The sequence below is a fragment of the Oncorhynchus kisutch genome, linkage group LG23, assembly GCF_002021735.2.
Source record: "Oncorhynchus kisutch isolate 150728-3 linkage group LG23, Okis_V2, whole genome shotgun sequence".
NCBI lineage: Eukaryota > Metazoa > Chordata > Actinopteri > Salmoniformes > Salmonidae > Oncorhynchus > Oncorhynchus kisutch.
The window spans coordinates 3624055-3649116 of record NC_034196.2 but is presented as its reverse complement, the minus strand read 5'-3'; the positions used below and the strand labels follow the sequence as shown (position 1 = coordinate 3649116).

Here is a 25062-nt window from a genome sequence, read left to right as displayed (position 1 = left end):
TCCCACATTTAAAATATAAAATCTGATTAGCAATGACAAATCGGATGTTGATGGATGTTAAAATAAAGCTGTGTGTTCTATTCTGTCTCGCCAGGTGCAGTGGTGACTGAGGGTGGTTGCGTTGTGATAGACCAGATGAAGCAGCATTCCCCAAGAGAGGACGGCTTTCACTTCAGCAGTGAAGTCATAAACTTCTTTGAGGAAAAGCTCATGATCATTGGAAAGCTAATTTTGGACTCCTCTTTAAAATCTGCGTATTCCTCCAAAGCTCAGCTGAGTCTGCACAACTCTGCCAGGACCTAGGATCAAGGCAGACGCTCAAGTTTTTTAATACTATATCGCTTGACACATTTATGAAAATAGTCATGGCCCCTAAACCTTCAAGCTGCATACTGGACCCTATTCCAACTAAAAAACTACTGAAAGAGTTGCTTCCTGTGCTTGGCCCTCCTATGTTGAACATAATAAACGGCTCTCTATCCACCGGATGTTTACCAAACTCACTAAAAGTGGCAGTAATAAAGCCTCTCTTGAAAAAGCCCAACCTTGACCCAGAAAATATAAAAAACTATCGGCCAATATCGAATCTCCCATTCCTCTCAAAAGTTAGAAAAAGCGGTTGCGTAGTAACTCACTGCCTTCCTGAAGACTAACAATGTATATGAAACGCTTCAGTCTGGTTTTAGACCCCATCATAGCACTGAGACTGCACTTGTGAAGGTGGTAAATGACCTTTTAATGGCGTCAGACCGAGGCTCTGCATCTATCCTCGTGCTTCTAGACCTTAGTGCTGCTTTTGATACCATCGATCACCACATTCTTCTGGAGAGATTGGAAACCCAAATTTGTCTACACGGACAAGTTCTGGACTGGTTTAGATATTATCTGTCAGAGAGATATCAGTTTGTCTCTGTGGATGGTTTGTCCTCTGACAAATCAACTGTAAAATGTTGGTGTTCCTCAAGGTTCCGTTTTAGGACCACTATTGTTTTCACTATATATTTTACCACTTTACCACTTAACTTTCACTGCTGTGTGGATGACTCACAGCTGTACATTTAGATGAAACATGGTGAAGCCCCAAAATTGCCTTCCCTGGAAGCCTGTTACAGACATAAGGAAGTGGATGGCTGCAAATGTTCTACTTTTAAACTCAAACAAAAAAGAGATGCTTGTTCTAGGTCCCAAGAAACAGAGAGATCTTATGTTGAATCTGACAATTAATCTTGATGATTGTACAGTTGTCTCAAATAAAACTGTGTAGGACCTTGGCGTTACTCTGGACCCTGATCTTTCTTTTGACTAACATATCAAGACTGTTTTTTTCCATCTAGAAAAATTCTAGGTTAGACTACTGCAATGCTCTACTTTCCGGCTACCCGGATAAAGCACTAAATAAACCTCAGTTAGTGCTAAACACAGCTGCTAGAATCTTGACTAGAACCAAAAAAATGTGTTCATACTACTCCAGTGCTAGCCTCTCTACACTGGCTTCCTGTTAAGGCAAGGGCTTATTTCAAGGTTTTACTGCTAACCTACAAAGCATTACATGGGCTTGCTCCTACCTCTCTTTCCAATTTGGTCCTGCCATACATACCTACACGTACCCTATGGTCACAAGACGCAGGCCTCCTTACTGTCCCTAGAATTTATAGGCAAACAGCTGGAGGCAGGGCTTTCTCCTCCAGAGCTAAGTTTTTATGGAATGGTCTGCCTACCCATGTGAGAGACGCAAACTCGGTCTTAACCTTTAAGTCTTTATTGAAGACTCATCTCTTCAGTAGGTCCTATGATTGAGCGTAGTCTGGCCCAGGAGTGTGAAGGTGAACGGAAAGGCCCTGGAGCAACAACCCGCCCTTGCTGTCTTTGCCTGGCCGGTTCCCCTCTCTCCACTGGGATTCTCTGCCTCTAACCCTATTACAGGGGCTGAGTCACTAGCTTACTGGTGCTCTTCCTTGCCGTCCCTAGGAGGGGAGCGTCACTTGAGTGGGTTGAGTCACTGACGTGATCTTCCTGTCTGGGTTGGCGCCCCCCCTTGGGTTGTGCCATGGCGGAGATCTTTGTGGGCAATACCCGGCCTTGTCTCAGGATGGTAGGTTGGTGGTTGATGATATCCCTCTAGTGGTGTGGGGGCTGTGATTTGGCAAAGTGGGTGGGGTTATATCCTGCCTGTTTGGCCCTGTCCGGGGGTATCGTCAGATGGGGACACAGTGTCAGCCTCCAGTATTTATGTTGCAGTAGTTTATGTGTCGGGGGGCTAGAGTCAGTCTGTTATTTGGAGTATTTATCCTGTCTTATCCAGTGTCCTGTGTGAATTTAAGTATGCTCTCTCTGATTCTCTTTTACTCGCGCTTTCTATCTTTCTTTCTCTCTCCCGGAGGACCTGAGCCCTAGGACTATGCCTCAGGACAACCTGGCCTGATGACTCCTTGCTGTCCCCAGTCCACCTGGCTGTGCTGCTGCTCCATTTTCAACTGTTCTGCCTGTGGCAATGGAACCCTGACCTGTTCACTGGACGTGCTACCTGTCCCAGACCTGCTGTTTTCAACTCTCTAGAGACAGCAGGAGCGGTAGAGATACTTTGAATGATCGGCTATGAAAAGCCAACTTCCATTTACTCCTGAGGTGCTGAACTGTTGCACCCTCGACAACTACTGTGATTATTATTATTTGACCCTGCTGGTCAAATGAACATTTGAACATCTTGGCCATTTGAACATCTTGGCCATGTTCTGTTATAATCTCCACCCAGCACAGCCAGAAGAGGACTGGCCACCCCAGCCTGGTTCCTCTTTAGGTTTCTTCCTAGGTTCCGGCCTTTCTAGGGAGTTTTTCCTAGCCACTGTGCTTCTAAACCTGCATTGCGTGCTGTTTGTGGTTTTAGGCTGGGTTTCTGTACAGCACTTTGAGATATCAGCTGATGTAAGAAGGGCTTTATAAATACATTTGATTGATTCCTCTAACCTGCTGGATAAGCTATTGGAACCCCAGCAACATTCTTATGAGGTCTGGTCACCTTTCTACCCCAGCACGGAGTCATTATTGTGGGGGTAACAACCTGACCAGCACCAAACCCAAATTATTTTAGTTCATCCTGGATAAGTTCGGCATTGCATACCAGCATGACGACTCCGAGACGATCCAAGACGTGTTCACCTTCGATGCTTGACTGAACAGCATAGGCCGTCCTCCCCAGGGACCCTCAGACCACAGCCTGATAGTCCTTTGACCTCACGGTGACCCCTGTCAATGACCAGCCACCCATGCTCCAGACCAAAGCCCCCAGTCTGAGGTTGGTGCAGGGGGACACACGGTGGTCTTCCAAGTGGAGGATCTGGATGCCCCTCCAGAGGAGATCCACTTCAAAGGTCTATACTCGTTTTTATTTTCCCTTCTTTCTTTTCCGTCATATGCTTTGTGCCTTGCTTTACACCCGCCCGTGCATTATTTATACAGGACTCACAGCCCCTCGTTGTTTATACCCTACTTATTATTGTTGTCATTATTACAGTGATTTTATTTTCACCCGTGTCGTTTACACTATCAATGTTTGTGATCGAATCAACGTAATATTAGCTCCTTTAAATGTGCGGTCGAGTGTAGATGCGCTTGTTTTGAGATCAAAGCGCAGATCCACGTGGAGTCGCGTGTGCACCTTTGTTAGTTAGTGAACTATTAGCCCGGTTATAGCCCCTTTCTGGATAGCAATGGGGGAGTGATTGCTTCCTACGAGAGCACAAAACGTGTACATTTCTAGCCATCTTTGAAAAGCTTTATGTCTTAAAGAGGCAGTGTTGTATTTTGAGACAGGCTTGAATAAGCTAAGAAGCCAATAGGCAGAGGGTAGCATAGAGAACCGTACAAAAATGTAGGCTGTCATATTAATGGCATGGAAATAATAATATATTTTATTTTGTAAAGAGGTTTCTTGCGTCACACAGCATTTTCAGTCACCTACTTGTCTGTAGAACAAATCGATAAAAAGGTTGTCAAGCCCAATGTTTTTAAAAAGTCTTATGGAATTAGGCCTACATTGAACACATGGCTGCGTCTAAAGGCTGTATCATAGAAGAGCTATCTATTTCCATGTGAAAATGTCATGGGATGAATAAATGGTAGGCCACTCTGATAGGCCTTCATTATGATCAAATAGCCTCAGTAGCCAACTTGGCCACTGTTAAAACGAACTTAAAGCGTGTTCACAGTAAACGCTCGCCAGAAGTTGCACAGAATTTTCACAATGTTTAAGTTTCCACTCGGCCTGAAATCAGTGACGAAAAAAAGGAACATTGTTTTCCCTCCCTCCTCTTGCTGTGAAGTGTGTTGCGACGTCTGTGAAATGCACTTGAAATAAGTGTACATTCGTTGTGATTTTATTTAGGTGATCAACAAACCCACCAATGGCTACCTGGGTCTTGGAGAGCACCTGAAAGAGACGGTCTCGGCCTTCTCCTAGGCGGACATCCACGAAGGTAGGGACCATTTCATCCAGGACGGGAAGTCATCTTTAGGAGTGTTTATCGGCCTCTCTACAAGCTCTTCAACCTGGAAGTCGCTGTGGCAACCGTATCCATGGTGAACAACACGGGCGTGAAGCTAGTTCAGGGTCAGACCACCGCTACCTTGACAGCAGAACATGTGGTTGTAGAGACCAATGGGAGACAGCGTGACCATCCACTACACAGTGACCACACTGCCACACTATGGCTTTCTCCTCATGTCTGACCTGCCAGTCAGTGAGTTTAACCAGGAGGATCTCCACTCAGATTGTCCTACCACATGATAGACCTCACTTCCTCCTCGGATAGCTTTGAGTTCACGGTCTCAACCCCGGAAAGTAACCTAACTGCTGTGACGGCAGTCCCGGTTCGACCGCTCATCCATCTCAGCAAAGCGCCTCCTGATCCCCAGCTGCATCGCCGTAAAGCCGAGGAAAAACGCTATGGACACCACAGAGCTTGCCACACTCAGCGGCAGCGACCCAGTCTTCCACAACTTGCCACCTCCCAAACACGGCAAGCTGGTCAAGGTGACCTTTGACCTCTTGGATGGATCCAATTACTCTGTGGAGAGCTTTACCTTCCGGGACATGGTCCAGGGCAGGGTGGCCATGGAGGAGGCCCTGGTACACAACAACAACACTGCCAATCAACATCTTTCCTTTCCCAATTAGGATATTTTGCCGACCACAACATAACAGAGGTCCATGTGTCCATGCTCAATTACTCATTCACATACCTTCTGAGGGCAGATAATGTCCAGCCATCTGTGGGAGAGTTTCTGTTTAGCATCGTGCCATTTGACGAGAGTTTAAACCTCACGACCAGGTCACCACACACAATCAAACCACAGGCGACACAGGGACTAAAATGCACTCTGCTACCCACCCTCACAACACGAACCACAAAACCCATAACAAAAATACCCTAGAGAAGCAGTTCAAAGGAAACCAGACAGAGGTTTAACCTCAGCTTGTTCCCAATGTGACTATTGACACATTCCACATTTGTGACCCGTTTCAGGAAACTAGGTGTATGTGTTAAGTCACGACTTCACAGGAGAGCCATTTTAAAATGTTTCTTCTTTTATCAAAATGCGTTTTTTGGCAGAAATACCTTCTGGAACATGTGAACTTTCATGTGCTTTAATAACAAACATGATTAACAAACTCTGTAAATATGACTAAAATTGTTAAATTACGACAGCAACTTTCCCACTAGCAATGATTGGCTGAGATAATGAGTGGGCTGGACATGTCGACAGAGGAGTTTGGATTGGTCTGCCATATAGAGGGCTTCTGTCTATTTGAGCTGGTCAGTCTGTGTTGGTGATCCTGTCGAACACAGCTTTTTTTAATGTAGGAAATGTGTCTTGTAGTGGAGCTGCATAAGTGTTGCTCTCCACTTTCTGGAGGATCAAGTCAGTGGACTTAGAGTATGATAGCTAAAGAGGTGGAGAAAACACTTGCCTCCGGATTACATCTTCAAACTAAGGGCTAGTGTTAGCTGGCTGACTCCCTATTCGTATCCCAGAGTTGTTTGCTTTGCTAGTTAGAGCCTAATGTTAGCTAGCTAACATTGAACCTGGTTGATTAGCTCCCAGCATATTCATGCAGTGTAGTAACGACATGATGTGGCACTATGTTCATTGTAGTTTAACTAGCTAACATTAGTTGGATGGCTCGTTAGCTAACATTATATGACGTGTGTGTGATCTTACACGTTGCTTACCTAGCTAGGTTCATTGTTTACCTAGCTAGATAGCTACATGTCTTAAGCTAAAGTGTACTGTTAGCTAGCTAGTTAACGTTAGCTGGCTGTGCTCCCTAGCTGACATTATTATTCGTAACCCAGAGCTGTTTGCTTTGCTAGTTAGAGCCTAATGTTAGCTAGCTAACATTGAACCTGGTTGGTTAGCTCCCAGCATATTCATGCAGTGTAGTCCCAAATCATGTTTTTACTATGTTCATTGTTGTTTAACTAGCTAACGTTAGCTGGCTGGCTCGTTAGCTAACGTTACATAACATGTGTGATCTTACATATTGTTTACCTAGCTAGGTTAATTGTTTACCACCTAGCTAGCTAGCTACATGTCTGAAGCTAAAGTGTACAACACCCACTGAATGTGGCCCGTGTCAGCAAACGTCTGCAAAAAGGCAGAATCATGTTGTTGCCAGCAGAGCTGGTTAGGCTGTTTTCATGTTATCCATAGGTAAACAAATCATCGGCCAGGGTGTCAAGTGTGGGCTCTGAACGCTCCGAGAGCAAAACGAGATGGGTGGGGGCTAAAGCTTAAGAGGGTGTCAACGATGTTGAATGGGTGTAGACTAGATACCAAAACATTCAAAGGCCATTTTCTCAGTTTATCAACTTAAAGTTTATCAACATTCAAAGCAGAATTACTTTCCCATTGTTACTCAGAAATGCGGTGTATGATATACCATTTTGTATTTCTGAGTCTTTACTTTTATCCAATGTAAAAAATACAATTTCAGATTTTGCTACATAAGACCGAATCCAGGTGGTGAGTCACATTTTGACATTTTCAATGCTGCTGCTGCCTGCTGTTAGCTGGCAGCAGGGCTCTTGTTCCCAAGGTGTTGTTGTTAAACCTGCTTCAATGACCCATTTTGTGTGAATAGGGCAATTTCTTATATGGAAAGTTCTAAGTTGGTTCTACTATTCGCCCTTTGTTACAATGTTTTACTTATGGTCGGACTTAGGCTTGATTACCAACAATAACGAGATAGCCTACAGGGAGGAGGTAAGGGCTCTGGGAGTGTGGTGTCAGAAAAATGACCTCTCACTCAACGTCAACAAAACAAAGGAGCTGATCGTGGACATCAGCAAACAGCAGAGGGAGCACCCCCCTATCCACATCGACATGACCGCAGTGGAGAAGGTGGAAAGCTTCAAGTTTCTCTACGTACACATCACTGACAAACTGAAATGGTCCACCCACACAGACAGTGTGGTGAGGAAGGCGCAACAGTGCCTCTTCAACCACAGGATGCTCAAGAAATGTGGTTGTCACCAAAAACACAAACTTTTATAGATGCACAATCGAGAGCATCCTGGCGGGCTGTATCACCCCCTGGTACGGCAACTGCTCCGCCCACAACCGTAAGGCTCTCCAGAGGGTAGTGAGGACTGCACAATGCATCACCGGGGGAAAACTACCTGCCCTCCAGGACACCTACACCACACAATGTCACAGGAAAGCCAAAAAGATCATCAAGGACAACGACCACCTGAGCCACTGCCTGTTCACCCCGCTATCATCCAGAAGGTGAGCTCAGTACAGGTGCATCAAAGCAGGGACCGAGAGACTGAAAAACAGCTTCTATCTCAAGGCCATCAGACTGTTAAACAGCCATCACTAACATTGAGTGGCTGCTGCCAACATACTGACACAAATCTCTAGCCACTTAATCATAAAAAATTGGATGTAATAAATGTCTCACTAGTCATTTTAAACAATGCCACTTTATATAATGTTTACATTACTCATCTCATATGTATATACTGTACTCTATACCATCTACTGCGTCTTGCCTATGCCGTTCGGCCATATATTTATATGTACATATTCTTATTCATTCCTTTACACTTGTGTGTATAAGGTAGTTATAAGGTAGTTGTGAAATTGTTAGATTACTTGTTAGATATTACTGCATGGTCGGAACTAGAAGCACAAGCATTTCGCTACACTCACATCTACTAACCATGTGTATGTGACCAGTAAAATTTGATTTGCTCAATTCAACCTGTCAGTGGTTAGAATGACAGACCACAGGAATAGTTGTAGCAAGAGCCATATGCAGTATATACATACACACACACACACACACACACACATACTTATTTTCCACCATAATTTGCAAATAAATGCATAAAAAATCCTACAATGTGATTTTCTGGATTTTTTTTCCTCATTTTGTCTGTCATAGTTGAAGTGTACCTATGATGAAAATTACAGGCCTCTCTCATCTTTTTAAGAGGGAGAACTTGCACAATTGGTGGCTGACTAAATACTTTTTTGCCCCACTGTATATGGCTCTGTTTTTAGACTACAGTAGATCTGCCTTCAAGGTGTCTTTTAGTTTAAATGCAGTCAGCCAGCCATCATGTGTTAATGATACACGTCTTGTTAGGAACAATAGACTTGACTAACACACTCTTTTGTTTGGAAATAATAATACATCCAGTATTTTAATGAAATGATAACTGTATCATGCCTGTGATTCGCCATACCCGAATCAGTGTTTTAAATGACTGAATGCATAGTAGCCTACTGTACATACAAGTAAATACAGTCTGCGGTCCACTATTCCTATGGAAATTAATATACAGCATTTGATAAGTATTACGTCTGTACTGAGATCAGATCTACACCCTCGAGGATAGCTAGGATGAGAACACCCAGTGTCTTTTCACACGTACTCCACCCCCGTCGATGAGCATTCTGTGCTGCAGCTTGCAGAAATCACATTGTCATTTCAGAAGTTCTGCGTATATTGCAAAAGACACAGATATCCTATACATTATATACGGAATTATATGGCAAAAGCTCTGTGTATTTTTTCAAATTAAATATACATGATATATACAAAAGTATGTGGACACCTCTTCAAATGAGTGGATCTGTCTATTTCAGCCACACCCGTTGCTGACAGGTGTATAAAATAAGCACACAGCCAAGCAATCTCCATAGACAAACATTGGCAGTAGAATGGCCTTACTGAAGAGCTCAGTCATAGGATGCCACCTTTCCAACAGGTCAGTTTGTCAAATGTCTGCCTTGCTAGGGCTGCCCCGGTTAACTGTAAGTGTTGTTATTGTGAAGTGGATATGTCTGGGAGCAACAACAGCTCAACCACGAAGTGTTAAGCCACACAAGCTTACAGAACTGGACCGCTGAAGCGCGTAGCGCATAGAAATCGCCTGTCCACGGTTGCAACACTCACTACCAAGTTCCAAACTGCCTCTGGAAGCAATGTCAGCACAATAAAAGTTTTTGGGAGCTTTATGAAATTGGTTTACATGGCCGAGCAGCCGCACACAAGCCTAAGATCACCTTGTGCAATGGTTGGTAGTAGTGTAAAGCTCACCGCCATTGGACTCTGGAGCAGTGGAAACATGTTCTGTGAAACACCATCTGGCAGCACGGCGGACAAATCTGGGTTTGGCGGATGCCAGGAGGAAGCTACCTGCCCGAATGCATAGTGCCAACTGTAAAGTTTGGTGGAGGAGGAATAATGGTCTGGGGCTGTTTTTCATGGTTCGGGCCCCTTTAGTTCCAGTGAAGGTAAATCTTACGCTACAGCATACAACGACATTCTAGACGATTATGTGCTTCCAACTTTGGGGGAGGCCCTTTCCTGTTTCAGTATGACAATGAGATACTGTCATATTGAAATGGTTTGTTGAGATTGGTGTGGAAGAACTTGACTGGCCTGCACAGAGCCCTGACCTCAACTCCATAAAACACCTTTGGGATGAATTGGAATGCTGACTGCGAGCCAGGCCTAATCGCCCAACATCAGCGCCCGACCTCACTAATGCTCTTGTGTTTGAATGGAAGCAAGTCCCCGCATCATTGTTCCAACATGTAGTGGAAAGCCTTCCCAGAAGAGTGGAGGCTGTTATAGCAGCAAAGGTTGGGACCAACTCCGTATTAAGTCCCATGATTTTGGAACGAGATGGTCAATGAGGTCATGTAGTGTAGGTTATGTTGATGTTTTATCCTTTGCATGTTGTTTATTTTGTAACTTGTGCCAACCCAGTATTGTATACCTTTAACATCATCTTAAATGAGTAGCCTATGTTGGTCTTGACTGACCTTTTTAGTTTCCTTAAAGACTTTAGTACATCTTTTGTTTCTTTATATCCTTCCATTAAGCACTACACTTTTCCACCAGACAAGTTCATGGGGGTGATGTGGGCTGGACTGGGGAAGAGTGAGGTACACACGAGGGGGAGGATATGATTTCACATACACAAACTCTGTTTAAAGGGAACTCAACAAGGTTTAAGGAAGATTCAAAAGTAACATTCCACAAACATTGCAATATGCTTTTGATTACTATCAGAAAGGACATCGGGCCCATTTTGTTTTATTTTACAGTTAGGAATATTATTTAAATCAAGTTCTAACAGGCTTAGTCTGTTTCCACAGAGAGGGACAACCCAAGAGCCCCAGCCAGTGGAAATGAAATGTCTTCCTTTGTTCTGGGTAATGAATGGACTTATACTTCTTTGTGAGCATGAACAGTAACTTCAAAAAGGTGTCGCCACAAAACAGTCTTCAATGATTGTGGACTGTGGACATTACATAAACTGTAAGTTCGGATCACATTAATAATTAAACAGGTATGATGGTAGCGGAAATCCCTCCAACTGTATAGAGAGACCGTGTGTTTGACATTGATGCCATTGCAGTTTGGCTGCACAGTTCAGAAGATAGTCTATAATAGTCTGAATTTCACATTTAGAAACACCCTTCACAGCCGGACTGCAATGTAGTCGATCTCAAACATGCAGTCCTTCTGAGAGAGAGGAACAACCAGCCTGTGTAGCAATGAGTCATGACTGAATCAGCTGGTTGTGCTGTGAACTTTGCTCTGAGAGAGAGAGCGTATGACCAAAAGCTGTTTGGTTGCTGCTTTTCCGGACTAACTTAACCCACCCAGGTGTTTGTGAATGTGAACTTCCATGAGGATAGACTTGAATAGGGATCTGGAGGATGACTGTTTCCCTCTATAAAACAAAGTAGCCCATCACCAGCCCAGAGCCTGGACTTTAACAAATTTTTCTCTGCAGATCCTCTCATGCTCTGTCAGGTTGGAAGGGGAGCGTTGCTGCTATTTTCAGGCCTCTCCAGAGATATTCGATCGGGTTCAAGTCCGGGCTCTGTCAGGGCCACTCAAGGACATTCAGAGATGTGTCCCAAAGCCACTCATGTATTGTCTTGACTGTGTGTTTATGGTTATTGTCCTATTGGAAGGTGAACCTTCGCCCCAGTCTGAGGTCCTGAGCACTCTGGAGCAGGTTTTCATCAAGGATCTCTCTGTACTTTGCTCCGTTCATCTTTGCCTCGATCCTGACTAGTCTCCCAGTCCCTGCCACTGAAAAACATCACCACAGCATGATGCAACCACCCCCATGCTTCACCGTAGAGATGGTGTCAGGTTTCCTCCAGAAGTGACGCTTGGCATTCAGGCCAAAGAGTTCAATCTTGGTTTCATCAGAACAGAGAATCTTGTTTCTCATAGTCTGAGAGTTTAGGTGCCTTTTGGCAAACTCCAAGCGGGCTGTCATGTGCCTTTTACTGAGGAGTGGCTTCCATCTGGCCCCTCTACCTTAAAGGCCTGATTGGTGGAGTGCTGCAGAGATGGTTGTCCTTCTGGAAGTTTCTCCCATCTCCACAGAGGAACTTTAGAGCTCTGTCAAAGTGACCATCGGGTTCTTGGTCACTTCCTTGACCAAGACCCTTCTCCCCCGATTGCTCAGTTTGGCCGGGCCCACAGCTCTAGGGAGAGGCTTGGTGATGGAGGCCACTGTGTTCTTGGGGACCTTCAATGCTGCAGAAATGTTTTGGTACCCTTCCCCAGATCTGTGCCTCAACATAATCCTGTCTCGGAGCTCTACGGACAATTCCTTCGACCTCATGGCTTGGTTTTTGCTCTGACTGTCAACTGTGGAACCTTATATACTGTAGGGAAAGGAAAAGGGGCTACCTAGTCAGTTGTACAACTGAATGCTTTCAACTGAAATGTATCTTCCGCATTTAACCCAACCCCTCTGAATCAGAGAGGGGGGGGGGGGGGCTGTCTTAATCGACATCTACGTCTTTGGCGCCCGGGGAACAGTGGGTTAACTGCCTTGTTCAGGGGCAGAACGACATATTTTTACCTTGTCAGTATTTATTATAGATCCACTCTTCCTGGGGTCCGGTAAAATGAAGGCAGTTATACTTTACAATACATTCATTACATAATACTTTACTATTTACATTTTTGACAACTTTTACTTCAACTACATTCCTCAAGAAAATAATGTAATTTTTAATGTACATTTTTTTCTTTAGGAATGTAATGGAGTAAAATTTGTCAAAAATGTAAATAGTAAAGTACAGATACCCCAAAAAACAACTTAAGTAGTACTTAAAAATATTTTCACTTAAGTACTTTACACCACTGAACTTCGGTAAACATAATCTAATGGATGGACTTGGGAAAAGACAGCTCCTGCACTTCTTTCATCCCGAGTCAAGCACTGGACATGGGTGAGCAAACACAACAAACCCAGTTCAGCAAGATAGCTGTATGTTAACAAGAACAACAAACCATTTAAATTCCCTTCAAGTGTTTCAGATGTAACTTGACCCAGAGCTAGTGGAAAAGGAATCTGGTCTAAATAATGGACGCATTGGAGGTGGAGTAACTTGACCTATTGGGAGAGGAGAAGAGATGGTGTCCTATATCAATAACAGTGGGCCTGGTAGTAGTACCTGAATTGCAGCCATGCTGTCTGCTAAATGTAGACCAGGCAAACATGAGAAAAAGGACTACACAGTGTTCCTTGTGTGATCAAGTGAATATACTGTGATAAAGGTCCCTTCTACATGTATTAGGCTGTTCAGGGGCGATGTGTGTCAAGCCATCTAGCACTACCCTAATCAACCGGGTAAAATAACTTACATGCATTAGACTTTTGGCTGTCATCCGACAACTGTGTTTTGGGAGGATACCAATCAATGGTCCTTCAATCGTCAAATTCACATGCAGAGTACATGTGTAGGAGGAAGGATTTAATTTCAACAATGTCCTTCGACACCAGGGAATCCCACAGAGACATCATTTGCAGTATTATTCTGGCTGAGTTATTTGTGCCTCCCTCCTCCCTCTCCATTGGGAACAATAAGAAGGAATAGAAAATCAGGTGTTCTGTTCTTCTCCAGTGTTCTACAATCTTAAAGCTTGTTCCTTGCACAGAGCTCTCTGGGAGGTCTCAAATAATGAGGTTCAGAAACTACAACAGAATATTGAAATACCAACCCCCCCTTGGTTGCCCCCTCTATGATAAGATACACACACACACACACACACACACACACACACACACACACACACACACACACACACACACACACACACACACACACACGTCATTCATATTTGCCATGAAACTGAAATTGTTACATTTGTTCAGAGAAAAAGGCAAATAAGGGGGATTCAATGCAACAGGTTAAACATGTATTTTAAAAGATGTCTTTGCAATTCTATACAGTTCCTTATGGAAGACATCCCACTCATTTCATGAAGTGACACGTCTTGTATGTGATGACTTAACATATCCCGTCAAGCTAGACTACGCGATCAGGTTTTGCGGACAACAACGTCAACGAAGGAGTGTCTTCAGTATCTTTCTACCCCATTTTCCTCCATCCGTCACTGCATCACCTGCATAGATCCACTCACTTCCGACTGTAGAATGGATGAATAATCTGGTCACGGAGAACTGAACAAGTCATTCAAGTGCCCCATCTCCTCCGGGCACTTTATTTATCATCTCTAGCCATCTTTCTTTCTCTCCCTCCTCTCTCTCCCTCTGTCCCCACCATCCTCTCTCCATCCCTCTGTAGCCACCCTCCTTTCCTCAGGTCCCTTATATTATGTATTCGTCGTACTTCTGCAGTGCCTCCTCTAACTTCCCAGTGATCTTCTGGAAGAAGCTGATCTGCTGCTGGAGGTGATGTTGCATCTGGCTCTTGAAGTCACGTACGCGCGTACGGTGGAAGTGCTGGATCTCAGCCAGCGTGGCGCAGGAAATGATGTTACAACGCTCGTTGATGGTTGATCCCTCCCCTTCCTGCTTCTGGCACTCCTTCACTTTGGTAAGGGCACCTGAGGAGAGAGGTGGCGGAGAGGGGGAGGGGGAAAAACATGGGTGGGAAAGGGGGCATGGAAAGGGTTTCGAGAGAAGGGGTGTCAAAACTATTCCTTAAAGTGGGGGAAAGGAAAAAAGGATATCTTTTGTCATGCAAACTCTAGTTGAATCCTACATTTGTCTCTGAAAAGTTTTTACATGACTCAGGGAAAAGAGTTGACCGTGGTTTCATGCCCTTTCTGGCCAATAGAGTAGTAGACTGAATCAAATGTTCTACTGTCCCACTCACACAGAGTTATAATCGTCTAACTACAAGCAGTCTGTCTAATTTACAACTTATTGCACTGTGGAGTATTCAGGCTAAGAGGTTCTCCAAGGCCGCAAACACAGAGCAACCTTTTTCTAAGTGAATAGCTAAGAGCAGCGATAGTTTTACAAGTTGTAAATGAGATATGAACCGTACAAATGTTGCAGTGAAGGACACATACTTGAGCTTTGAATGTGTAAGTGGAAGATCTGACTTAAGACTTGGCCGCTGCCTTACTGAAATAACCTTCTCTACAGCCATTAGAATAGACCCTTATCTGGGGAATACAAAATACCACACACACGTCACACTCACGCAGGCAGTCTCCCACACAAACGTGGATGAATAGACATACTGGTGATGTGAAATGAACTTGGTTATTTTCAGCGCTCGCATGCGATTACAGTTCCAAAGCACCAATAAGTTGAACTGTTTCACCGGTGCCAGTGGGAAGAGATTTGCCCAGGCATATTGTGGAGCAGCTCCCCAGATCCCCACCCTTGGAGAGGAAAATAATTTAATCCTGAGGCTGCTTCCATTCCGACATTCCGACATTCCCAGGGCAACGCCGGACAAGGGGCCCCGGAATCTCCTCCTTCTCATTCTATTCAGATGTAGGATAACCTAACCTTCGACGTCTCAATTGAACTTGGACTGCATAGCGTGTAACAAACAGTTCCCCGTATTTATGTATCTCCTGTGTGATAAATCAAAGTGACAAATCAGAGAATGTTGTCTTACTTGGTAAAAAACGAGAATGAGAGAGTTCCGTTGAACCGTGTGTCCTTCCATGAGGACTAGGCCTATCTGCAGTATCTTCGAGCCCTGCGCTCTGATTGTAGGCTCCTTTATCAGAGTTCTATTCAAAAAGTTACTCCAGCATTTGGCAGATGTCCGTGGTTTATGTGCCAAAGCCCCAACCTCTGATCTCACTCTCTAGAGTGGGTGTGAGACAAAATTTCTGCAAGGACAGGTAATTACATATCATGCCTTCCAGTCATGTTCGAGTGCATTACTCAACAGCATAAACTGTAACAGCAAACTTTTGCCAGCAAGCACAAAAGATGAACATAATACAAAACATATGTGCATCAATCTCCCGAGTGGTGCAGCGGTCTAAGGCACTGCATTGCAGTGGTAGACGTGTCACTACAGACCCTGGTTCGATCCCGGGCTGTATCACAACTGGCCGTGATCAGGAGTCCCATAGGGCGGCGCACAATTGGCCCAGTGTCGTCCGGGTTAGGGGAGGGTTTGGCCGGGGCAGGCCGTCATTGTAAATAACAATTTGTTCTTCACTGACTTGCCTAGTTAAAGAAAGGTTAAATAAATAAATGTCACATGAACTGACGTAACATTAAAAACATAAAGGATCTCGATGCAAGGGATTTCACGGAATGCCAGGGCAACATTTGTTTTTGCTCAACATTAACATAACATCCGCGTGACATGACCCCTATGAGGGTAGTGACCAAAGAAATCAAATACCTATGAGGCTACACTCAAATGGCCATGGTCAGAGGGGACTGGTCTATGGACTATGGCATTTATATGGCATAGACCAGAGACAGCTGTGACACCATACTGTACCTTTCTGAACATGGATGATATCAGGGTAGTTGGCCAGGTGTCCCTTGTACAGGTCCAGCAGGTCCGATATGGGGTCCAAATCCTGTCTGGGCTGCTCGGCAAAGTAGTCTCCTATAACCTCGTAGGCCTCTCCTGTGAATGCTATGGCACGGTTCAGTCCTACGGAATAGGCCTGTTGGTCCATCTCAAAGGCTTGGCCCAGCAGTTTGAAGGACTGGCCCACTTTCTGATACTCTTTCTTGAAGCCGGTGATCTGCTTCCTGGCGAACTCGTTGATGGTAGCGTTGACTAACAGACAATTCTCATCCATCTTCTTGGTGAAGGCTTTGAAACCGTCTATTTTGCTCTCCACCTCCTGTAGGTCCAGTGGAACGGCCGGGGTGGAGATGGTCAGGAAGAAGTTAGCGCCAGTCAACTCATCCTTCTCCGCCTTTCGCTTGCCCATCTTCCACGTCTTCTCGTCTGTGCTGGGGCAGGTGAGGAAGTGCTGGAAGACGTCACACCTGGCCAGGACAGGATGGCTCGTCATGTGATTCATCCACCATATTAAACCTTTTCTGCGCTTGGAGACAAAGTCCTGTTCGAAGCGCCCCGTGGCCTGTTTCTCGGGCAGATGGGGGACTGATATGACAGGGAATCGTTCCACTAGGCGGGCATAGAGCCAGTCAAAGTGCTTGTACCTTCTATTCACCTGGCTCTGGGTATGAGAGGGAGTTAGTCTGTATGACATGTAACTCTTCATGCCTTTGAATTTAGTCTGTTTGGTGGGGTCATCGATAGAGCAGGCAAATGGATATGGGTCTTCTTGCCACTCTGGCCCATACTGGCCCATGACAACACAGATCTTGTCCCCGTCCTTGACAAAGGCAGCCGCCTCGCCCAACACAAAAGCCTCTCCACCTGATTTCACAAAGGTTGAAAACCTGTTGAGGTTTTTACTCACTGTGGCTGAACTTTTGGCTTGGGCACTGCTACGTCTCTCAGGTAAACTGGTAGTGACCGTGTATGCTGTGGAACTAGTTCCATCATTGTCATGTATCGTTCCAGGTTCATCCGCCACAGTCGAGCTGTCATCCCAGTCATCATCCCAGTCGTCATCGCTACCTTGACTGGTTGGGTAACTGTGGTGCTGTGGAGTTTGCACAGGATAAGCAGAGTGGGAAGGGTTCGGGACTGTAATGCTCTCAGCACGAGAGTGGGACTGGGAATGGTATGATGAATCATATCCACTTGATGGCAACTCGGCTTGACCATGATCTGCCGACATGCCATTGTTGTTGGAGGAGATGTCAGATGAATCATTTGTGAGAATCTCCACATATGAGGCTGGAAAAAGACCAGTCTCCCCTCTGCTGTTAGTCCCCTCTAACCATCCCTCGACATCTTGTTCGCTGTACAAAGTAACAACTTCGTTCTCAGTAATCGATATCTCTCCTGGATTTTCGGAACTAAAGTCGTACAACGCTCTCGCTCTAAACGCCATAGTTTATATTGAAAAAATAGGAGCGCGCGAGACTGAGTACTGATATTAATTAGTCATGCGAGCGAAACATGGGATCACCGTGTCACTTTGTATTCAGCACCAACCTCTTTAGTTTTTAGTTTTAGTCCTTTGCAATCAATGCGGCTGTAGAATCTCGTCCGAAAATAAGTTTCGAGTTGTAAAGCATGCGCCTGTAGTCTTTAAATTCATGCGTAAAAAAAAAGAACAATGTCTTATTTTTCTTCATGAATAGGTAGGAGGGAGAAAGTCTTATTCCAGATGCTTCAGGCTCGTAACAGGACTAGTCCTCACACGTAATAAGCCTGAATAGTCGAGGGTGGAGCTAGTTCTAGGTTACATTCAAACTGGTTTTAATGTCTATGCATCCAACAGGCAACACAGCAGCAGTCACCAACAGATTTGGTCAAGTTGCCATATTGTTGCCGTATTGTTACAATGTTGCCATATTGTTATGACGTCGTTATAATTATTACTATTGCACTATGCATGCAGTGTGCATTGGGATTTTGGCAAAATAAACGTAACCATTTCATGCAACTGGAGTCTGTCTGTTTTACTATTCTGAGAAGTTTTAGGCATTTACAACATCTAGGTAGCCTCTACTGCGAGATTTTCCCTGTCCCCGTATTTGTTATATCATTCAAATTAACCAAGAATAATCTAAACCTAAAATTATACCAATAATGTACCAATAATGTAACATAGGTCTGTGAAGTGTGGCCTAACATTGGTTGTTTCTCTGTTATCTCTGTTATCCCATAAGGTACACCTCATATTCATCGTTTATATATTGTACATTTTCATTAGGCTACAATGCAGGAGTGTAAAGTACTTAAGTAAAAATATGCCAAATCAAATGTATTTATAATTAAGCAATAACGCAGAGGGGATGTGGTATGTGGCCAATATACCACAGCTAAGTGCTGTTCTTATGTATGACGCAACGTGGAGTGCCTGGATATAGTGTTCTACAAGCTGTACCATCGAGAGCATCCTGACCACTTGCATCACCGCCATGTATGGCAACGGCTCGGCATCTGATGGCCATACAGAGGGTAGTGTGTACGGCCCAGTACATATATACTAAGGGGTGTCAGAGGAAGGCCCAAAAAATTGTCAAAAACTCCAGTCACCCAAGTCATAGACTGTTTTCTCTGCTACCGCACGACAAGCGGTACCGGAGCGCCAAGTCTAGGTCCAAAAGGCTCCTTAACAGCTTCTACTCCCAAGCCATAAGACTGCTGAACAATTAATCAAATGGCCACCCCAGGACATTGACTCGGTACTGGTACCCCCTGTATACAGTCTCGTAATTGTTATTTTATTACTGTTTACTTTAGTTTATTTAGTAAATATTTTATTAACTCTATTTCTCGAACTGCATTGTTGGTTAAGGGCTTGTAATTAAGCATTTTACGGTAAGGCCTTTAAAATATTTTTAAACCTTTATTTACTAGGCAAGTCAGTTAAGAACAAATGCTTATTTACAATTACAGCCTAGGAACAGTGGGTTAACTGCCTTGTTCAGGGGCAGAATGACAGATTTTTACCTTGTCAGCTCGGGGATTCGATCTAGCAACCTTTCGCTTACAGGCCCAACGCTGGAACCACTGCTGGTCTACACCTGTTTTAATTGGCTCATGTGACAAACACAATTTGATTGGATTTATTGCTATTAAAAACTGGTTACCAATGTAATTATAAATGTTTTGTAATACCCGTGGTATACCATGGCTGTCAGCCAATCAGCATTCAGGGCTCGAACCACCCAGTTAATAAAGCAATTTTTACATCAGTAGATGTCACAAAGTGCTTACACAGAAACCCAGCCTAAAACCCCAAACAGCAAGCAGAAGCATGGTGGATAGGGAAAAACTCCATAGAAAGGAAGGAACCTAGGAACAAACCTAGAGAGGAACCAGGCTCTGAGGGGTACCAATTAAGTCGTTTTTGAGGGTATCTGTACTTCACTATTTATATGTTTGACAACTTTTACTCCACTACATTCCAAAAGAAAATAATGTACTTTTCACTCCATACATTTTCCCTGACACCCAAAAGTACTCGTTACATTTTGAATGCTTAGCAGCACAGGGAAATGGCCCAATTCGTGCACTTATCAAGATATCATCCCTGGTCATCAATCTGCTGCCTCTGATATGGCAGACTCACTAATCAAAATTGCTTCATTTGTAAATTATACTGAACAAAAATATATACGCAACATGTAAAGCGTTGGTCCCATGTTTCATGAGCTGAAATAAAAGATCCCAGAAATGTTCCATAAGCACAAAAAGCTTAATTCTCTAAAATGTTGCACACACATTTGTTTACATCTGTTATTGAGCCTTTCTTCTTTATCAAGATAATCCATCCACCTGACAGGTGTGGCATATCAAGAACTGTGCAATGGGTGTGCTGACTGCAGGAATGTCCATCAGAGCTGTTGCCAGAGAATGTAATGTTAATTCCTCTAGAGAATTTGGCTGTACATCCAACCTGCCTCACAACCGCAAACCACCTGTATCACATCATGTGATCGAGCGGTTTGCTGATATTAACATTGTGAAGAGAGTGCCCCATGAACAGAGTGCCCCAAACACAACTTGTATCGTCACGTATAAACCACTAGAGGTCAAGACACGCACATTATTGGAGGGGGGAAATTCTCTTACTTTGATGATACAGTTAATTGTCATGTTTTTCAAATAATAAAACCCAGATGTAACGATGGTGACTGGTTTAGTGTAGCAAATGGGACAGCCTTGCAAAAATGTTTAATCGTTCAAGTAAATGAAGCAAATACTGTACAAAGGTCACGCGACGTCCAATGACGAGTGGGGGAGGTCATAAAATTCAAGAAAACCAACTTAAGTACGTTTCCGGGTTTCGACCAAGTTCCAAAACGGTGGTTGAGGTTTTGATTTGAACCCATCCAACTTTAATCGCTGGTATAGCATCAACAACATTTATTTTGATGTATAGGGTTTCAAATGTCTGCGATATATCATATAGTCAGGTGTATCCAAATTAAGACTATAGCCGGATATCACCGTTTCGCTCGAATATCTTTCATAATGCTACGCCTGATAAAGGGCTATCACTAGTTACCACAGCTACAAAATGGCTATATAAAATGGCTATATCGTAAAAATCCATGAAAACACAAACGTGATTTTTGGTCTTAATATAAGGGTAGTGTTAGCAATAAGATTAGCAGTGTGGTTAATGTTAGGTTTAGAATAGGATTTTACGAAAATAAATTATAGAAATGGGCGGGTTTAGCCATAATTACGAATTTGTGTCTGTGGTAACTAGTGAAGACCCTGAAAAAACTATCCATACTTCCTGCAACATATCCTGTACAGCCCAAAATCGGATTCTTGCTAGGGAATAAAGACCAAAACAAAGCCAGGTGAAAAGAAGGCCGTGCATAGAATATCATGTTTAGATTTATGTTAGCTAGTCTATAAGAAAATAGCAATTGCATAACCCACAGAGCTTCAACGCGTCGAAACCAACACGCTCTGCACACATTGATTATACTGCTGTTTTTGGCCAAGGTGGGGAATACAAAGGCTAAATAGTTTACACCAAAACAAGATTTGAATGCATCCATTTTACCTGGAATACGCCGACCCCAACCAACTTCGTAGTTGAAATCTCTCTTTTTTTGAAGAGCACGTCAAACTGAAGAATTTCATGGATTATCTGGTATGGTATATTCCTCTGCTTTTCATGCTGCCATGTGTGACTTTAGTTTCCCTTAACTTCAGACAATTAGCCAGTTTTGGTGTTTTGTAATTGATTAATTGAACACCGTATAAAGGCTTTTGGGGTCAGTCTATCGATCTGATCTGCTTGGAGGAGCGCTAGTTTATAGACTATTTTACACCAACAAAAATTGCACCCATTAAAACTGGGCCAACAAACAATCTTGGACTGCCTGTAGTTTTAGCCATAATAGGCTAGTAGCCTAGTCATAATGGCTATTAGACCAGCTGTTTAAAGCTTGAGCTCATTCTAATATTTTTTTATCACATTATATGGTCCTCATCGTAATGTATGTATATATGTATGTACACTACCATTCAAAAGTTTGGTGTCACTTAGAGATGTCCTTGTTTTTGAAAGAAAGCACTTTTTTTGGTCCATTAAAAGAACATAAAAATGATCAGAAGTACAGTGTAGACATTGTTAATGTTGTAAATGACTATTGTAGCTGGAAACGGCTTATTTTTAATGGAATATCTACATAGGTGTACAGAGGCCCATTATCAGCAACCATCACTCCTGTGTTCCAATGGCACGTTGTGTTCGCTAATCGAAGTTCATTTTAAAAGGCTAATTGATCATTAGAAAACCGTTTTGCAATTATGTTAGCACAGCTGAAAACTGTTGTTCTGATTTAAAGAAGCAATTAAACTTGCCTTTAGACTAGTTAAGAATCTGGAACATCAGCGTTTGTGTGTTCAATTACAGGCTCAAAATGGCCAGAAACAAAGAACTTTCTTCGGAAACTCGTCAGTCTATTCTTGTTCTGAGAAATTAAGGCTATTCCATGCAAGAAATTGCAGAGAAACTGAAGATCTCGTACACAGAACAGCGCAAACTGGCCCTAACCAGAATAGAAAGAGGAGTGGGAGGCCCCGGTGCACAACTGAGCAAGAGGACAAGTACATTAGTGTCTAGTTTGAGACAGATGTCTCACAAGTCCTCAACTGGCAGCTTCATTAAATAGTACCCGCAAAACACCAGTCTCGACGTCAACAGTGAAGAATAGGCGACTCCGGGATGCTAGCCTTCTATGCACACCTGGAATTGTGTAACATTTGCCTATTTACTCTTTTCAAAATTCTTCAAGCTCTGTCAAATTGATTCTTTATCATTGCTAGACAACCATTTTCAGGTCTTGCCATATATTTTCTAGTAAATTTCATTTCTCATTTCTCTCAACTTGGCCACTCAGAAATGCACTTCTTGGTAAGCAACTCCAATGTCAAATCTAATTTTATTTGTCACCTGCACTGAATACAACAAGTGTAGACCTTACTGTGAAATGCCAAATGTGCATTTGGCCATGTGTTTTAGGACATTGTCGTGCTGAAAGGTGTATCCATATCCCAGTGTCTGGTGGAAAGCAGACTGAACCAGATTTTCCTCTAAGAGTTTACCTGTGCTTAGCTCCATTCTGTTTCTTTTTTATCCTAAAAAAACCTCCCCAGTTCTTAATGATTACAAGAATACCCATAACATGATGCAGTCATTACTTGGCTTGACAATATGGAGAGTGGTACTCAGTAATGGGTTTTATTGGATTTGCGTCAAACCAAGCACTTTCTATTCAGGACCAAAGCTTAATTGCTTTGCCACATTTTTGTAGTATTACTTTAGTGCCTTGTTGCAAACAGGATCCATGTTGTACAATAAAAAATGATATTCAATGTCAGCTTTTTAATTTTTTCATCTACCAATAGGTGCCTGCCTTTGTGAGGCATTGTAAAACCTCTGGTGTTTGCTGTTGAATGTGTTTTTGAAATGCACTACTTGACTGAAGGACCTTACAGACAGTTGTATGTGTACAGAGGTGAGGTAGTCGTTCAAAAATAATGTTAAACACTATTATTGCAACTTAATATGTGAGTTGTAAAGCACATTTTTATTCCTGAACTAATGTAGAGTTGTCATAACAAAGGGGTTGAATACTTATTGACTCAATACATTTAAACTCTTCTTTTTTTAAATTCATTTGTGACGTTTTTGAAAAACATAATTCCACTTTGACATTCTGGAGTATTGTGTGTAGGCCAGTGACAAATCTAAATGTAATCTATTTTAAATTGTCTGTAACCCAACAAAATGTGGAACAAGTCCAGGGGTATGAATACTTAATGAAGGCACTATTTCCAAATATGTATGAAAGTTAGCTGGCTGACTCATTGATTCTGCTTTGTCGAAGGAGATGGCCACCCATAAGGTAAGCTCATGTAAATGTCTGAAGACATTCTAGGGGTCAGAATGGGGTATGGTGGACATCGCAAGATTGTGGCCATCGAGGGGGCTGTCTATACCAGCCCTGTTTGTGTTTAGGGGCTATATGGCTAATGCTTTTGACCTGTCTGTCGGTATGACTGTCTTTTTCTTAGTTTACAGGCATAGCCACGAAGTTCAGTACTCCTGCATGAATGCAGAATCATTCATTAGCTCGTTGTCCCTTGAACTGTAAAGGTCCTTGTGTTTTCTCCCATGGGAAGAACTGATAAGAAGTTGTCGTAGGATGGAGCTCTTCCTGAAGAAGTAACTAGGCTGAAAATATCACTGCAAATGTTGGCTGCAAACCAACCAAGGGAGGGAGAAAGATAATGGGCTTGCAGTGAAATCAAATCCATTAAACAACAGGTGTGGACAACAGGGGCCCTTCCCAACAATGCAATAATAGATACACAATGAGTAACAATAACTTTGCGATGTGCAGGGGAACCAGGTAATTGTGCAGGGGAACCAGGTAATTGTGCAGGGGAACCAGGTAATTGAGGTAGATGTATATATTTTTATTGAACCTTTATTTAACTAGGCAAGTCAGTTGAGAACAAATTCGTATTTACAATGACTGACGACGCTGGGTCAATTGTGCGCCGCCCTATGGGACTCCCAATCATGGCCAGTTGTGATACAGCCTGGAATCGAACCAGGGTCTGTAGTGACTCCTCTAGCACTGAGATGTGGTACCTTAGACCGCTGCGCCACTCGGGAGCCATACATATAACTACGAATAATGTGACCGATAGTAAACTGTAGCAGTAGTAAACTGTAGCAGTAGTGTATGTGATGAGGCAAAAAAGTTAGTGCAAAATGGGTCAATTCCGATAGTTAAATAGCTACCCGGACTAACTATTTAGCCATTTTATGGCTTGGGTAGAAGCTGCTCAGGGTCCTGTTGCGGCAGCAGAGATAACATTATATGACTAGGGTGGCTGGAGTCTTTGATCATTTTTAGGGCCTTCATCTGACACCGCCTGGTATAGAGGTCCTGGATGGCAGGGAGCTCGGCCCCAGTGATGTACTGAGCCGTCCGCAGTACCCTCTGTAGTGCCTCACTGTTGGATGCCATGTGGGTGAAAATGGAGTACAGGAGGGGACTAGGCACGCACCGCTGATGGGCCCCCCATGTTGAAGGGTCAGCGTGGTGGATGTGTTGTTGCCTATCTTGTCAGGAAGTCTAGGATGCAGTTTCATAGGGAGGTGTTCAGTCCCAGGGTCCTTAGCTTAGT

At 43.4% G+C, this 25062-nt stretch overlaps 2 protein-coding genes across 3 annotated transcripts in view; one reads left to right on the top strand and one right to left on the bottom strand.

Annotated features, from left to right (window-relative positions):
• Positions 1-10581: 10581 nt before the first annotated feature.
• On the bottom strand, positions 10582-18217 carry snx18b (sorting nexin 18b). The gene is made up of 2 exons (XM_020457941.2): positions 16288-18217; positions 10582-14407 (listed from the first exon to the last, which is right to left on the bottom strand). Exons 1-2 carry the CDS (start codon positions 17768-17770, stop codon positions 14169-14171), a joined length of 1722 nt encoding a protein of 573 aa, XP_020313530.1. The 5' UTR covers positions 17771-18217; the 3' UTR covers positions 10582-14168.
• Positions 18218-21097: 2880 nt separating this feature from the next.
• The window catches only part of arl15b (ADP-ribosylation factor-like 15b), a 69975-nt gene continuing 66010 nt past the window's right edge, over positions 21098-25062 (top strand). Inside the window, exon 1 of one of the 2 annotated variants that reach the window (XM_020457944.2) lies at positions 21098-21505. In XM_020457944.2, the coding sequence (XP_020313533.1) occupies positions 21494-21505 (12 nt within the window). In that variant the 5' untranslated portion in view covers positions 21098-21493. The remainder of the gene's footprint in view (positions 21506-25062) is intronic. The other variant, XM_020457942.2, reaches the window with a different exon arrangement.